We start from the raw sequence: 17,632 nt of genomic DNA, 5'->3' as shown, positions 1-17,632 counted from the left end.
CACACTGTTGAGCCTGACTCTGCCTTGCTTACATACTCAGAGTTCTGCCGCTGACTTCCCAGTTGTTGACTTTAGTGGGCCTTTGGGCATGCAAGAGATACAGGACTAGGCCAGTCATGTTTAAAAAGTGACGATGCTATTCTTGAAATTGTTTGTATTAAAATGTAAATGTGTGTTACTCTTTTGGCCATAGGCACTCTGCATTCTGCTAAGGATTTGGGATACTATAGCAGTTTTTTTAATGATAAACACTTTTATCCAAGCTTTTTTATTTACTTTTAAGAGAAGTATTAAATATTTCCTGCTAAAAATCTGAAGCCATTCACCCCTTTGTAGTAAATCTTTCCAAAAAAAAAAAAAAAGCTTGTGCAGTAATTTCATGTTCTCAACATTTTAAAATTTAAAAATTTAGTTTTACCAACTGAAATTCCTGTAATTTCAGTCACAAATTAAGATTTATTAAATCTCTATACATGTTTTCCAAGTACTTGGATACATTATTCCTCAATTAAACTGATAGATTCAGTTAAAGCACAATATGATGTCAGACTTTAATGCATATTATGATCTCAAGTCTTTTGTAACAATATTTTTACAGCATCTTTGCAGCTGTGTTGGGGAAAAGGCCCTTTTTAATGCTTGCTAGTACATGAAGCTCACAGAGCCCAATTCTGTGAGATGATGAAACCCATGGAGCTGATGACACAGGAAGTGCTGAGCATCTTACAGGACTGCGCCTTAAATGTTGAACAAGCACTTCATTGCCTTGGCAATCATTTTCAAACACATACTCTTGTAAACATTTATTTTCCATTTCAAACATACTTGACATTTTGCATTCCTCTTTTTAAGTGTTTCTATCTTTTGTATCCTTTTGTCAGGTGTCTTCATGTCTCAGAGTATTTACTACAGTACTACTGTATTTATTGCTGAAAATGTAATTAAGATTTGTAAAACATTATAGCTCATGCAATATAATAAAATAGTTTTTAAAGGTTATTGCTGCCTTATTTTTAATTTACATTTAGAATTTTTTTAAGAAGCGCATGTTATTCAGGAACACACAAATTTCATGTGAACTTTCTTTGCTAGGTTTATAACAAGAAATTAAATTTTCCCACCAAATCACTCCTATATTAAGAACTTGTCATGGGTCCCCAAAACTGCACTTACTATTAATTTGTTTACTTAGGCTCCAAATTCTAAGCTCTGTGTAGGCAGACAGCTGTGTCCTCAAAGAGCTCACTAAAGGATTGAGACCTTGTGTCCTAATAAACCCCTCTACTGACTATATTTAGAGCAGGACAGTCCTTACAAGGGCACGATTCTGAAAGGTGCTGACCCACAATTTCTACTGACATCGCTGGGAACGGCAGAAACATTCTCAGACCCAAGCCCAAATTTTTTGGCTCATTGCAGTCCTGGTTGCATAATGTGCTCTGCTTCAGAGAATCTCAGGATTTTACCTCCAGCACAGAGCAAGTCCTTTGAAGTCTATGTTGTGTTATTACACTAATTGCCTTCTGTTTTGGTCCCCAGTTACATCTTTGGGGTCAGTACAATTTTTTTTAAATGTCCTTAGTCACTAGATTGCTCATGACTGTAACAATAAGCCCTAATTTCTGTTAGTCAGTGGAATGTTGACTGTTCACAGACAAGACAAGACAAGGATTAAATAAGATCTGAAATGCATTCCACTGAATGTTATCGAAATAGTCTGGCTTTATTGACAAACCTGGAAGTCTAAGAAAAACATTGTAATTGTTTTGTAACATCACAAAGACAATACCTAAAGAGAGGTACTTGATTTATCAATAAATCTAAGATTTGACATCTTCCCTTGTTGTCCTGCCCATCTCTCACATGTATTTTTGTCTGTGATCAGACCCTTCATTGGGCTAGGAACTGTACAGATGTACGAGACAATCCCGAGAGTTTACAATGTAAATTGTCAAGACACAGGATGTGAAAGAGGAAATACATTTTACAGCTGAGGAACTGAGGAATGAAGAGATTAAATTACTTGACTAAGGTCCATAAGAAATCTGTAGCAGAGCAGGGAATTGAACTGAGATTGACAGTGCAGGGCCTCAACCAGTTTCTCATTTCATAAGAGTATAGTCCACTTCCCTGAGAAAATGAAATTGGAAAATGAGTATGAGCTATAATCCCACAATTTAACAATTAAATTACAATTCTATTTTCTCTCTTCAGCAGGTGCACAGAGTGCTCTTGATGCACAAATGTAACCTTGTTTATTATAATGGGAATTAGAGGAGACTATACCCTGTTCATTCTCACGCTCTCTCTGGTACATACTTTGTTGTTGTAACTTTAAACAAATGTTTGCTACCTGGCTCCCAAAGAGGTCTGTGGACAGCACACTGTTGGTGGGAGAGCTTCTCCCACTGACATAGCTTCTGCCGTTCACGGAGGTGGTTTTATTATGCAGATGGGAGAGCTCTCTACAGTTGACATAGAGCATCTTCACTACATTCACTGCAGCGATGCAGTTGCATTGGTACAGCTGCACTGTTGTACATATACACATGGCCTTAGATTGTTTGTTTGCTTAACCCCCTAGAAAATCATCTAATGGCCCTAGGTGATGTAATCTGTGGAGCAGATACACGTCTATTTCAACAGCTTGAGTAGCCCTCAATGACCCTGCTCTTGGTTCCTGGTTCCTTGGACCAATAATTAGTGTGTCAGGCCTATCCACATAAACCTTTGGCAATTACACCACAAGGAAAATAAATGTCTTGTTTTTTGTGCTCTGACCAGTAACAGACACCCAAATGTAGGGTGCCCAGATAGCAAGTATGAAAAATTGGGACAGAGTGTGGGGAGTAATAGGTGCCTATATAAGAAAAAGCCCCAAATATCAGGACTGTCCCTATAAAATTGGGACATCTGGTCACCCTACTCAAATGTCTCATTAGATAGGAGGCCTGGTATGAGTAACTTGAGTTAGGACAGTAGGGTCAACAATCCATATTTTGCAGCTTTGGAAGTCATCACCAGAGGAGTTTACCTATGTACAGCAAAGTAAAAAAACCTCTGTATTCTGATGGGATACCACCTATCCAATGGCCAGAGGAAAGAAAAACGCTCAGTTTATCTGTACCAGTGTGTTCGTTCTCTCTCTCTCTCTCTCTCTCTCTCTCTCTCTCACACACACACACACTCTGAAGAATTGTTTTTTAGTTACACAGCTGCTTTGGGACTCAAATGAAGGGGTGCTGTCTTTGTGCAGGATTGATTTATCTAACCAAATTTGTAGAGACTGTGCTTTAAATCAAATTAGCTGTGCTAGTTTGTTGTACTCAGCAGTAACTAATTTAATGTCAAGATATTGGCTGATACCACTGGGATGGCTTCAGGTACTAATCCTAAAGATATTTTGGTGTGTGTGTCATCATATAAATTAAGTTTAAGTGGCATAAAACTAGGAAAAGAATAAAGAGGACCAGAGAAGGGGAGCAAAATTAGCAATTTCGTGAGAACTGAGTTTTTTGTGGTACATTTTAGTCAAGCAACAGCTTCCCAAAGGTACTGTATTGATTACCATCATTTTACATAAATTCAGATTACTGCCATGAAATTCTGATCTTAAATGCTGTTTAGGACTTGATGTTTGTGTAACTTTGGCTAGAGGTATTTGAATTTGTTTCTAAATTCCATCTGGCTGCAAAGATCAGTTTTAGGAAGGGACAATATCTCTTTATACAGTGTTGTTCTCATGTGACTGACTGTGCTCTTTCTTGGATAGGATGATACTTCATATTCATCTTTTCTGTTTTCTTCAAAGGTGAAAAGCTTTCGTATCCACGATTATATCAATTGTATTGGTCTCAGTCCCTGACTCCTGAGCAGCCAAAGGCAGAACTGAAATTATTACTTAAGTACGGTAACTCCTCACTTAGCATTTTTCAGGAACAAAACTACAACATTATTTGAAGTGAAACGATGTTAAGCGAATCCAATTTCCTCATAAGAATTAATGTAAATGGGGGGTTAGGTTCCAGGGTAGCTTCCCCTACTCTACAAGCACCAGGGGCAGGGGGCTCAACCCTCAGCCTGCCCACACCACCCCTTCCCACAAGCCCCCACCCTTGACCTGCCTCTTCTCCCCCCCCCCAGTTCCTCCCCCTTTACTTCACATGCTGCGTCCTGCCTCCTCCTCCCTCCATCCCCTTCCTTCTGAACGCCATAAGCCAGCTGATTGCCGCATTCGGAAGGCAGGGGAGGGAGGGGGGAGGTGCGCGGAGTCCTCCCCCTTCCCTCCTGCCCAGGGCAATCAGCTGGCTTGTGGCGTTTGGGAGGCAGGGGAGAGAGAGGGAGCCTGTGTGCCGAGTCCTTGCTCCTCCCTCCTGCCTCCAAAACACCGCAAGCCAGCTGAGTGCTGGTGGCAGGAGGCAGGGAAAGGCGCTGATCTGTGGGTCTGCCAGCAGGTGGGAGGTGCGAGGGGGGACACGTAGGGAGGCTGCCAGCTGTGGAGAGAGCAGGCAGCCAAACCACGTAAGAGTGGAGTATTGCACAACTTTAAATGAGTATGTTCCCTAATTGATCAGCAACGTAACAACGTTAAGCAGAACAAGTTTAAGTGAAGAGTTACTGTAGTTTGATATAACTAGATAAAATACTTTCTCCCATTAATTTCAAAGAAACTAAAGACCCTGATATTTGGCCCCCTGCAACATATTAAGTTCCTCTTTTTTTGGCTGAAGTTAATTGGAGGTTAAAAAATGGTGCCTCAAACTTTGATCTTTAATGGTGTGATTCTACTCTGAAAAGCAACTAAAAATAGCATTGTGGATTTCTATGTTTAGTGTAAGTGAGATGTGTATATCAAATCTGCTTTACAGTACTCTGAAGCCCACTTTGTAGTCTTTCAATTAAAATTTTAATATTTTATTTCAATATAGTAACTTTGAATTTCTGAGAGAACAGGAAAGACTTGCATTGTATCCTTGACTAGCCAACTAAGAGCTGTAAGTTTTAAAATTATCAGTATTTTTGCAATAAATACTTCAGCTTTTAGCTTCACTTTATTCACCCCAGGTTAGTTATTGGATCTGATTCTTGGACTCCATTAAGCCAGTCCAGTGGTGTAAAGGACCTTTAAACTTGGTAGAAACAGCCTCTTGGGAATACACTAATGGAAAATAAAATCTCAGAAAAAAGCATTAGTTTAAAACTATAAAAATATAGCTGTTTTCTAAACATTTCATACATTCTTTATATTATGACTTGTTATTCAGTGGAATTCCTTCCATTAATAAAGCTACTTCTGTAGTTTTAAGGCTCAGAGGCTTATGCTTAGGTGGTCTTGCTAGAAGTCTTCTTTGCTGTCTGGCTTTTCCCACACACGTATTGTCCCTTTTTGGGAACGTATAGTCAATTGTACCCCCCAAATTATCCTCCAAGTTCAATTTCCCAGGAAATCTTACACATGCTGAAATTTCATGGTTATACCTGTCTTCAAAAGAAACTACTTTGTTCGGGTTAGCATGGTCAGCGTGGCACACTTTTGCTCCTTTCTCTTTATTAGTACAAGTTCCATTTAAGCCTCTCGTACCATCAGAAATTGCATCTTTTCTAGATGTAACAGAATAGGATTTTTGAGAGAGTATTTTCTGGAAAGGCTTATGGGCTAAATCCTTACCATGCCTGGAAAATTGTAGATTTAAATTTCTATCAATGCTGTGCTGACTAGAATCAGAATCTCCTAAATGAAAGTCACTTATATCATTTAAAGTTAAACCCCATTGAGAATGTGGTGGATCTTTATTGTTATGAAGTCTTTGGAGGCTTTCTTGAGATTTTTCACGTGTATGGCCTAATAATGTTTGCTTGAAGAACAATCCAATTCCAGGTATGAAAAGCTCTGGTTCCTTCTGCTTTGCAAGTTTGGTAGTATTTGTTTGAGATCCTGACTGACTGATATCACGATTGGCTGATCTATCCTTCCAGGTTAATGGATTATACACAGTATATCCATCAATAGGACATGCATTTTTTTGGTGCAATAACCAGTTGTCAATACATTCTCTGTGGAACTTAAAAAAAGAGAGTCAGTTAAGATATATGGATCCGTGTCCTGATAATTATCGACAATATTATAATAATTAATCCAACTTGGAAGAATACTATAGAAGTAATTATTCTTGCATGCAAAAACAACATTCAAAGGAGCCGGATTCTTCTCTCTTACCATTATAAACCAGAAGTACCTTCACTGGATCTCAGTGGAGCTACATTAGTGTATAATTGGCATGCTCCCTTCATGTATCAAGTGCCAACTCCAATTTACTACGGAAAATGCCTTACCTCAACTTAGATTGGCTGCTGTAAATCAATACATTTGAAGCACACTTATTGATGTGCTTCAAATTTCAAATAAATTTTTAATCACCTTCCATGAAGAAAATAGTTGCACCTATGTTCACTGGTCTACAGACTCAATGTTGACTTCAGTATTTTTGATTCAGCCTAATTCTCCTGGCACTTTGCTTGCCACTCTTTCTAGAAATTTATAAAAAGATACTAACTATAGATATTAGATTAATATTTGTGTACTTTCAGGTAACACTGGCTTTTCTTTTTACAGGATGGTGTAAATTGCTATAAAAATAGAGAGATTTATTTCAGGATGGAGTCCCCATCAAATATGGGTTGTAATTGTTTAGTGATACCATGTATGCGTTCCAGTGTGGAAGGGCAGCTGATAACTAGGGGTGTGTGGTCAGAGGGAGTTTTATTTCTGTATTGAAGCAAGTTCTCTTGGGGTATTTGGGTGACCCATTCAATGATGTGATCTACTTCTCTGGTAGAGTATCCTTGTTTGGTGAAGGCAGTTTTGAGTGTGTTAAGGTGTAAATCCTGGACTTTCTCCTCAGAGCATATTCTGTTGTATGAGTGCCTGGCTGTAGATAACAGCTGTTTTGGTAGGTTTGGGGTGGTTACTGGATCTATGAAGGTAGGTGTGATGATCTGTGGGTTTCTTGTATATAGGGTTCCATTGCTAAAGCTGATCATGATGTCCAGGAAGTTGATGGTGTGGAGGTGTTCCAAAAAGAGTTTAATGGACTACTGGTGGGTTGTTGAAGTTGTGGTGTAAATCTCTGAGGGAGTTTGTCTGTCTAGAGGATGAAAATATCATTGATGTATCTCAGGTGTATCATTGTTTTTGTGGTGCATTTGTCTAAAAATTATTCTTCAAAGTTACCCATGAAGAGGCTGGCATTTTGGGGAGTCATCCTAGTACTCACAGCTGTTCCCATGGCTTGGACAAAGTGTTTATTGTTGAATGTTAAATTGTTATGGGTGAGGATGAAATAGATGTGTTTGAGGAGGACAGCTGAGGGTTGCTCATTGTCTTGTAAATATGTGAGGCAGGCAGCTATGCCATCATTGTGAGGGATGCTGGTGTATAAGGAGGTGATGTTCATGGTGACAAGGATGGTGTTCTGAGGGCAGCTGTTAATGTTGGAGTTTGTGGAGGAAGTCTGTTGTGTCCTGGAGGAAGCTGCCCCATCAACACACCTTTCAAGATCCATGGGTCCTATCCATAGCTATCACAACATGTGATATACCTCATTCAGTGCATTCAATGCCCCTACAGCAACTGGCTAGACAATCACTACGCTCTTATATGAACTTGAACAGGAAAGTGATAAAACACAAAACCACCTCACCACCTGTGAGTGAACACTTTTCACAAAACAATCACTCTATATCTGACCTCTAAGTCCTCATCCTCAAAGGAAACCTGCACAACACTTTCAAAAGGTGAGCCTGGGAGCCTAAAATTCATAACTTTGCTAAACACTAAAAATCAAGCATTGAATAGACACACTGGATTTATGGCTTATTACAACAATCTATAGCCCACTGACAACTCCCCACAGCTGTTCTCCCCACCTTTCTTTGTGTCAAAGTTAGACTCAGGACTCACAGTTTGTCAGACCACTCTGTTTTATTAGCACAGCGCTCTGCTAATAACACCCAGATAATGTGAGCACCATGCAAGACACAAACTATCTTATTTATACAGATAAAGGGTGAGAACTTAACAAGATAACAAAGGAAGCAGAATCAGATACGTTTACCTGGGCTAGGCATGCATATCTTATTTCCTTACTAACTATTACCCATCTTCTGTTAATGTTTCGCCATTAGCACTATTGTTTATGCCTAATGTTTCTTTTCCTGGCACCTGTATTTCAACATTTCTTATTTCTGCTTAAAGGTACATACAACATTTCTTTAATCCATTCTTATTTTTACAATATAATTCATTCTACTTTCACATTTGCTTCCCTATGACTGGAAGCAGGACCAGTTCTAGGCACCAACAAACCAAGCACATGCTAGGGGCGGCATTCTGGCCACTTTTTTTTTTTTTTTTTTGCTTTGGAAGTTGCGCTCTCAGAGGTTTCCCCCCGCCCCACTTGGGGTGGCAAAAAACCTAGAGCCGGCCCTGACTGGAAGGGTGTTAACTGCCCACTTCACCCTGAATGGTTCCTTGAAATATATTAACTACTTATATTAAACAAACAATCTGTTCCATCCTGTATATAGTTGTGACACTGAGGCTACGACTATACTACAGAGCTTACAGCAGCACAGCTGCCCTGATGCAGCTATAATGCTGCTAGTGCAGATGCTCTTAAGCCAATGGGAGAGAGCTTATTCATACCCCTGAGTGACTTTTATGCCTAAGCTGTAGTGTAGACATAGCTTGAGTAAGCTTCCCCAGAGCTGAAGAAGAGCTCTGTGTAAGCATGAAAGCTTGTCTCTCTCACCAACAGAAGTTGGTCCAATAAAAGATATTACCTCACCCACCTTGTCTCTAATATCCTGGGACCGACATGACTACACAACACTGCATTCAGCATACTTCACATATTCCTTCCAATGCTTACATTTTCATCAACTTTGTAGAAGAGAATTTTAAGTGTCTAGACTATGTTAAAGAGCTGAACCACAAGCATGAACACAGGCTAACAGTGGGATTTTGGCATGAACACTGGGTTTTGGGTTCAGTAAAATTTAGAGCCTTTAGTTTTCTTTACCTTGTGATTACATGGCAAGAGTCTTGCATACTGACCAAGACAAAAGATCTTCAAGCAGAGCCTACATTGCAGACCTGGAGCAAGAAAGTTGCTACATTTTCTAATCAACATCAGAGGTAAAGATTTTACAATGTGCTTTGGGATGCAACTGGACCTAAACAATAGAAAATACACATCATGTTTTTTCAGTACATAGTAGGAAAATAGCAATAGAAACTGAAACCTTCAAAATGGCAGGCTAGTTTTGGTCATTGGACTATCACTTTACAGGCTGATGGTTCAGCAGATTAATCTTGCTACAAAACCATCATCAGTGGACCCTTACTCTCCGCAGAAGAGAGGCCATTATGATAATCTAGTCTGACCTTCTGTATTAAACAGGCCAGAAAATTTCACTCAAGTAATTCTTGCATCAAGCCTATAACTTTTGGTTGAAAGATTATAATCTCCTTTTTATTTGAGAGAACCAAGGCACAAAAAGGGGTCATGTGAGTTGCTCAAGGTCATGCAGGGAGCTTGTGCTGAGCCAGGAAATTAATCCTTATGTCCTGAGGCCCAAGCTAATTTCTTAACCAAGGCTATCCTTCCTCACTAAGACTTTCTGTGAGGTATACACAGGTTTTGTTTGCATGTGTGGATCCTGTTGCAGTCAGAGTGCACTAAAACAGTATTCTGTTCTAGTACAAAGCGGCGCGATGCTAGCTCTTCGTTATCAGTGAACTGCAAAGAGTTTGATTTCAATAAGCACATCAATTCATATTTATTCAAATCTTTTTCATCTGCAAACCTGGATGGTAAGCCTACTTTCATACGGTTTTCTTATGATATTGCTGGTAGTTTCTCTTTCCATTCAGAAATTCCACAAACACATTTAATTTTTTAAACGCGTAGTTTTTGCTTTTTGCTGTCTTTTTTTTTTTTTTCTTACTGCTATTCAAAGGGTAGTTCATTATGTGATGGTTTAAAATGTTTTTCCAAGGCTCATGCCATTAGTTTCTAAACACAGGTGAGCAGAATCACACTCACCTGCAAGGTGCATTTAAAATTTTATTTTATCTAGATTATGAAGATATGAAATTAATATACATCTGGTTTCTCTAAAGCATTTCCTGTTACCCTTTACACGATCATTTCTATAAACAAAAGTAAATGTTAATGAATTGAAAAAAAGAATTGTTTTTAAAGAATGTTGAATTTGATTACATTAAATAGTATTAAAAAATTGTATCTTACTTCTCTTGAAGATGTAACATCTCTTCTTTAGAATTATCACCTGGATTAACGCTTTTTAAATTTCCTCCTGAAGTTGACAATTGTGAAACTTGGTCAAGTGACCTCCACCTCTGATTTCTCTTCTGTTGAATACAGAAAAAGCTAACGAAAAGACTGCAGAATATGGTGCAAGAAGTAACTGAGGAAAAAAAAACCCTCCAATTTCCAAATATGGGTTTTGTAAATCATGAAAAGAAACTATGAACAATTTAACAAATTTCTCTAGAAACTTCTGTAGCAACAAACACAGATTAATCGCCATTCTTACTGAAGTCCTTGTATTTTAAGAGGCAAGAGGTTTTGCAAAAGCTCTGAAGTGCTGTGCTGTCTCTCACAGCAGTGCAGGACAATTTTGGCCATTATGTCTAACAAACAAAAAAACCAAACTTATCCTTATGGATGGTAAACTCGAAGAGTTAATATTTCTGGGTCTTGAGATGTAAAACTGCAGAACCTGCCATTGAACCTATGGAGGCTATGGCAATCCTCATTCACGTGGTTTATGTACCTTGGCTCTATGCAGTGAATTAGTGATATAAAAATTAATTAACTATGGAAGTGCACAAATTGATAAAAGGCTAGATCACTGCCCAAGCCTTTTAGATCCTGGGGTAGGGCACAGTGGAAGGCCAAGGTAGTTCACAGTGATAACCCCATGCCTTTGATTTAGGTCTGTGCTCCCAGCACTCCCCTGGCACTGTAGTTCCAACACAGCCATGTTGACAGGGATCCTCCAGCTAGTGGCTGTCCTGAGCATTTTTAAAGGGTGATCCTACCAAGGAGTGGGGCACCGAGAAGTTAATACAGTATATTCTGTATTTTTTTTTTAATAGAAAATACCACCAGACATGAGGGCCAGGAGACGGGATGACAACATTCAGTCCCCTGCCCCAAAATGACCCGTTCTCTTTATTCCGTTTCTGCAGAGAGTAATTTGAAAGGTCCAGAGCAAGACAGAAGATGAATAGTACAGAGGCAGCTGACATTTCTGTCATGTCTCCTTCCTCATCCACACAATTGATCCTATTTTGAAGTACCATTTCAGTTTACGGTTCTACTCCTTCCTTGCTATTTAAGTATTTCATAGTGGTTTATATTCAATCACAGGTAATCCTCGTCACTGTAATGGTGTTTATTTTTAAAAAACAAGATCAGCTTTACATTCCTACGTAAAATGTTTTCTATGCCTGACTATTAGATAGCTTTGGATATGATGCAATAAAATATAGTTCTATACCTGTCGAAAGGTGAAAACATGTGGAGGATGGCAAAAGCTAGTGAAGCATTCATGGCATAGGTGATATTCACTACACTCAGTGCACCTGAAAAATAAAAATATAAGGTAGTTAGAGTGGAATGTTAACAGTTTAGTATAACTTATTAATGTATGAAAATCCTTTGTTGAAAATTCTACTATTTAGTATCAGGAAGTCCCATATTACAGTATAAAATTATCTTAACTCAAGCCCATTTAATCCGTGAAAGTTTTTATAAAATAAAACCCTTTTGCTTTGCTTTGTTTCTGGCTGAACTTTATAGAAAAGTGAATTGTATGTGCCGGTGTTGTGGTCTGCGGAGGTCAGCGAAAAGTTGTCATTACCACAGAACAGTGGTTTTCAACCTGTGGTCTGCAGACCCCTGGAGGGGGTCTGTTTCACCAACAGAAGGAGGGGTTGAAGTCTCTGGAAACTGAAAATAGGTTTAGACAAAGATCCTTCACCTAGGAAGACAAGGGTAGCCAGCATCTTGTACTTCTGTGGAAGATCCTGACCGAGGAAAAGTCAGTCATAACTGAGAAGAATACTGGTGAGAGACAACCATTTTGAACAAAACCTGTACCTAGTTAGATTAAGTTTTAGATGTGTTTTCAATTTTACTTGCTTTTAAGGGCATGTCTATGCTATAAAATTAAGTAGACTTAAGTTAGGTCGACCTACAGCCACCACAAACATGAATAATTTTACTCACATCACTGGCAGTGCGATTTCTTGTGTGAGTAAACTTACTTGTGTGCTTTTAGTGGATATAGCCATAAGTCTTCAGATGAAATGCATTACACTAAGGAATTCGGAGGTGCTGACTCAACCTCATATATCATTGAGCTAAAGATCCCGTTAGGAATCTGTTACACCGATCGCTGTAATGTAAATTGACCAGAAATCAGCACCAATATAATTAGACTTGAGCTATAAGAACCAATGTCATCTATTCCACAGAGAAACGTTGTTTGTTTAGTTATAGTAAAGACAAAAGGGAATAAGTAGTAAATTATAGGTTGTTACAAGGAATTGTACTGTTAAATTAAAAGTGCTTTAAAAGTACTTACTTGTAGCATTTTCCCTCAATTGGAAATGCTCTGCAGTTATTACAGGGGAGTCCAAGGTGTTTGTCAAGTCTGACTTTCTCTGCTGCAGTCACAAGCTGAGTGGAGTTCCTGAATTCTTCTAAAATGAGCTTTAATGGTGCAAATTCTTCCCTACAGAGGGGACACTTTACCACAGAGTCACTCTCTAATTCACCCTGGTAATCAGCCCAAATCTTCATACATGTGATGTGAACGTTGTTTCCACAGCCATACCTACAGAAAGTAAGGTTATGTCTATGATACAATCCTAAGTCAAACTATTTTTGGTCAACTTACAACCACCACATTAATTACTGCAGTGGCTGATGTCCACACTACCTTCCTTCTGTAGGTGGTGCATGTCCTCAGCAGGAGTGCTTCCACCAACTGAAGAGGGGCAGTGTGGAGAACTGAGAGTCAGGGTTGTCAGCTCCACACACGGGGAGCCCAGCTGCTACCTGGGGCTTCTCACCTCCATGCTCTCAGCTGGGGGCGGGGGCTGGGGGGGGGGCCTGCAGACACCAGTGGCTTCTCACTTCTAGTAGGGAGATTCGTGCCTAGAATCCAGTCAACTGCTGTGCTCCTTACGGGGAGCCAGGACCCCAAGGGGCAGCAGGGCTCCCAGCGGGGAACAGGGAGCCTGGGCAGCAACCCAGCTTGGAGCGGAGACAGGGCAGCAGCCTGGCTCGGGGGCCAGGAGCCGGCTTTCTTGTAAATTTCATGAAATTGACAAGAATGACAGCCAGTGTAAGGAACACAGTGTCTACACAGACACTGCATCATCTTAACTACACCGACATAAGTCCTACACCTCTTGTTGAGGTGCTTTTATTATGTCTCCACATCAGGGGAGTTACATCAGGGGAGGAGCATTTCAGGGTGTACACTTCCACTGTTTTGTCAATGAAAGCTGACTTTTTTGTCAAAAAAAACTATTGAGTGTAGACAAGATCTGAAACAGGCATTAATTACTGTACCCTGTCCATAAACATTTAGAAAATCCAGTATCATTAATACAGTAGTTTTTCAGCCACAACACAACAGCCCTGCTTTGTTTCAAGGAGCATTTATAAAAAAAAAATCCCTAAAAATTAACTATTTAAAATTAAAATTTTTACATGTCAAGACCAGCCCTCCAATAGGATCCCTGCACCATTAACTGTGCAGAAACTTTCTATCATTAGCTAACACAGAAAACTTTTTCTGAGTTTCCACCATGAAAACAAACTAGAAAAACGATACATCTAACCTGCAATAAGTGATGGGAAACATTTTCTTTAGTAGCTCTTCCTGGCAAATAGGACAGACATCCTCTGCATCAATTTCTTTCTGATTAATGTATCCATCATCCTCTTTCTGTAATGTTTTGGTGGAGAGAGTGTTTGCTCTTGGAGGGAGTGTCTGTTCTTGCTGTAATTGCTGAAGTATATCATTGATCTCGCCTTCCAGAAGACCCAGCTGAAAAGCATCTACAGAAAACTCAAATTAAAGCTCTTTGGCAAAAATTTAACATTTACTATACTCAGCTATCATAACTTTCAGGGTAAATCATCTGCAGCGAACCAACGATGTCAGTGCTTCTAGTGCCAGAAATGTTGTATATCTTCATTTCTCATTTGCAATTTGTAATGATAATTTGTACAACTTCACATCTAAAACTGATCTTTATGGCAAAATTGGTTCAAAGGTTTTTCTATAGAACTCAAGTCAGGTTTCCTGAAACACCACCAAAATATGGTGGTATATATGTTTAAACTATGATCAGAAGCAACCCCAAACAGCAGCTATTCATTTATTCGAGGAGACCCATCACCCCCAGAATCTGTGTGGCACAAACATGGCTAGAAGTGCTAAGTGTAGCCACAGCCCTAGTTAGGGGAAAACAGTCATTGATCTAAAAGATGATCTTATCTAACTTCTTGAGAACTTTGCCTTTGTGCATTTAAACTCTATATGCAAGATAAAACAAGCAAGCAAAAAGAATTATACTTACATTCATGGTTTCTTGGAATTTTGAATTTTTTCAACAATATCCTAACAATGATAATAAGATAACCATCAGGTGGTGCTTGTGGAAGTCAGCTAAAGCTAACTACTGGCTATTACTTTCAACTTTACTGTGACATTGCACTCCATAATGTTTTATGGAAATATGCTTATGAGTGTGAATATGATGTAACTGGAATATGCTTTCGGCAAAAGGTCTCTTGCAAGGTATCATTACAAAGCTTATAATCTACTGTGTGTGTTCATCCCTTTTGTATGCATGTATCATTCTTGTAGCTGAAGCTAGAAATATGAAGTATAACTGGGATCCTATTGTGATTATGCAGAGTTGGCCATTAATGGTGATTTAGAATCTTGATGGCTCCCATTGACTAGTACAATTGGTTGTAAATGACTGTTTACTTGCAAACCTTTCTGGGTACCTGTAGGCCAGCCCTGGAAAAATGGAGGCTGGGGTCTCACAGGACATATGAACATGTCACCTGATACTGGAATCCATCTTAAATCTGGTACTTTTCCATTTAGAAGGAGGGGAGGAGACCTAGAGACAAAATATTCCCGCCTTGTGCCAAAGCTATAAAAGGGGGTGGAACAGAACAAAGGGGGCAGCCAGTCATGAAAACACTCCTAGTTTCCACCTAAGATGTCTTCTGGAACTAACAAGAACTGTACTGGGGAAAGGATTGGGCCCAGACTAGAAAGGACTCTAATCTGTGAGTCTAATCATTTTTGGGGGCATGGACCAGACCTGGGTTTATGTTGCAGCACACTAGCCTATCTGGCTCAACAAAGCAGGGTTCTGGAGTCCTAAGCTGGCAGGGAAAATGGGCTCAGAGGTAATTCCAGCACATCAAGTGACAGTCCCAAGGGGGTCTCTGTGACTGAACCCGTCACATTTACATTTCAGGGACAACAGCCATCTTAAATACTTCAGAGAGAAAAGATTAGGACTAAAACTGTAAGAACAAAAGTTTACACTGCTAAGTTACAAATGCGTTCTTATCCAAATTGAGGTCCTCTGTGCCTCTGTCAGTTGTTTGAAAGTCTCATAATTACCAATTATTTCTACTATTTCCCCCCATTTCTTTGCCATTTTCTAATCCATGCCAATAGTTTAGCTACTACCCCAGATCTATTTGGTTTCCTTAAGAGCCTCTTGTGAGGGACATTTTTGAAATCCAAATTTAAAATTAGATCCACCTGTTCTCTTTCATCCCCTATTTTGTTTGCACAGTCAAAGAATTCTCTTAGATTGGAAATACATAATTGACTACATCTAACTGGTTAAATTGCACACTGGTACAACATTTAGAAAAACAATTTCATGCTTTAAGGGATTGCTTCTTGGGAAAGTTAATTCTAGAGCAAACATGAGGAGAAACTATTTTTGATTGAGTCTTATGTGACACACAAGCATTAATCTGAAAAGTAGAAATAGCCATTAAATAGTAACACCCTAAGGGGAAGGAGGAAATATGATACCCAAACATAATTCCCTTTCTAAAGTCAGTTAAATAAAATGAGACTGTTAGTCAAAAAGGCCTTAACATTGCAAGTAAAGTCCTTAGAGGTGGCATTAATGCTGCTTAAAAATCGCAGAAGGCCTGTGCATTGCAGAACAAATAAGGAACCAAGCAGGCCAGGAGTGAACCAATTAGCTCAATGGCAAGGTTTGAGAGGCCATTGGAGCTAGATAAAAATCCTTCAAACTTTGGAAATCTGACCAATGGCCAATAAAAAGCACACAAGTTACAGCAGGTAAAAAGAGGGAAACCAGAGGGCCAAATTGATTTTGAAGAGCAAATATGCAAAGGTGTCAAATCCATCAAGAAATTCTTTTGTGAAGCCTCTCATAAAATTGATAGGTCTGCTGACTCACCAGGGCCTAAAGGGAGAAATTAAGCAACATAAGGACATTGCTGAGACTCTAAATCATTTCCTCGCATCAGTCTTCACCATGGAGGATGTGGGTGAAGATACCTATCCTGAGCCTGCATTCTCCTGGTAATAAAGATGAAGTGTTCTCAGGGATCGGGGTATCAAGGAAGAGGTGCTAGAGCAAACTGATAAATTAGAAAGCAACCAATTTTCCTTTACGGCAGCCACAGCTAGTGTGTCCCCATCATTTCATGTTAACCTAGGGGGTTTGTAATTTACCTGAATCTGAAGTAAGACTCACTGGTCTGTAACTTCCAGGTTCACTCCTACTACTCTCTTCCAGATAGTTAAAGTTTGAACTTTGAACTTTCTACATTTAAAATAGGTAATTTTTATGCGAAATTGCACGTTTTTTGCGAGCACTTCAGCCACCTGATTCTTAGCTTCTTTCCCTGCTCTTTCACCTATACTATGAAGCTAAGAGGTAAGTGTGGTGGTTTCAGCAAATCCTGTTTTGACCCCTGATCTGGACCAGTGCTTCCTCTTCCCCGGAGGAAAGGAAGGCGTCAGGGCTGGGTGGGTGGAGAGGGGGAGCTGCCCCCGAGCAGCGCCTTTACCAACAGATGTGGCTGCACAGGTCCCTCTCCCTCAGGAACGTGGCGCAGGTGCAGGAGTGAGGCTCCCCCAGGAACACCTGGGGAAACAGACACACGGCGGCGTTGGTCGCGGCGCAGCGGGGGGTCACTCAGCACCGCGGGCTTCACAGCGAGCGCGCCCCCGCCCCCCATCTCCGTACCCGGTGCGCGGGCCCCCCCTCCTCCTGCAGCACGAAGCCGGTGGGGCCCAGCTCCCGCACGATGCGCATGGTGCTGCCCAGCGCCTGGTCCTGCTGCCAGCTCAGCCCGGCGCTTGCGCACCGCCGCCGGGACATGGCGGGGGCCCGGCTGGGAGCAAGTGGAGGGGCCAAAACCGCCGCCGCCGCAGACTCTCCGCCGTTGATGCCGGTCCCCATAGAAACGGCGCGTCCCCGCGAGCATGGGGCGCGCGCGCC

At 40.4% G+C, this 17,632-nt stretch overlaps 1 protein-coding gene across 5 annotated transcripts; it reads right to left on the bottom strand.

Moving 5' to 3' along the window:
* Positions 1-853: 853 nt before the first annotated feature.
* Positions 854-17,632, bottom strand: ZSWIM2 (zinc finger SWIM-type containing 2). 5 transcript variants are annotated; one of them, XM_039494544.1, is made up of 10 exons: positions 17,378-17,629; positions 17,199-17,275; positions 14,690-14,730; positions 13,946-14,165; positions 12,679-12,930; positions 11,590-11,674; positions 10,314-10,435; positions 9,081-9,234; positions 5,669-6,062; positions 854-2,130 (listed from the first exon to the last, which is right to left on the bottom strand). In XM_039494544.1, the coding sequence occupies exons 1-10, from the start codon at positions 17,591-17,593 to the stop codon at positions 2,108-2,110; spliced, it is 1,584 nt and encodes a 527-aa protein (XP_039350478.1). In that variant the 5' UTR covers positions 17,594-17,629; the 3' UTR covers positions 854-2,107. The 5 variants fall into 5 exon arrangements, with proteins under 5 accessions (XP_039350478.1, XP_039350474.1, XP_039350476.1 ...); XM_039494540.1 differs by lacking the exon at positions 854-2,130 and having other exon boundaries at positions 4,884-6,062; positions 17,378-17,632; XM_039494542.1 differs by lacking the exons at positions 854-2,130; positions 17,378-17,629 and having other exon boundaries at positions 4,884-6,062; positions 13,946-14,154; positions 17,199-17,253.

This window comes from Mauremys reevesii, linkage group 11 (assembly GCF_016161935.1).
Source record: "Mauremys reevesii isolate NIE-2019 linkage group 11, ASM1616193v1, whole genome shotgun sequence".
Classification (NCBI taxonomy): Eukaryota; Metazoa; Chordata; order Testudines; family Geoemydidae; genus Mauremys; species Mauremys reevesii.
This window is presented reverse-complemented; position numbering and strand designations above follow the sequence as displayed.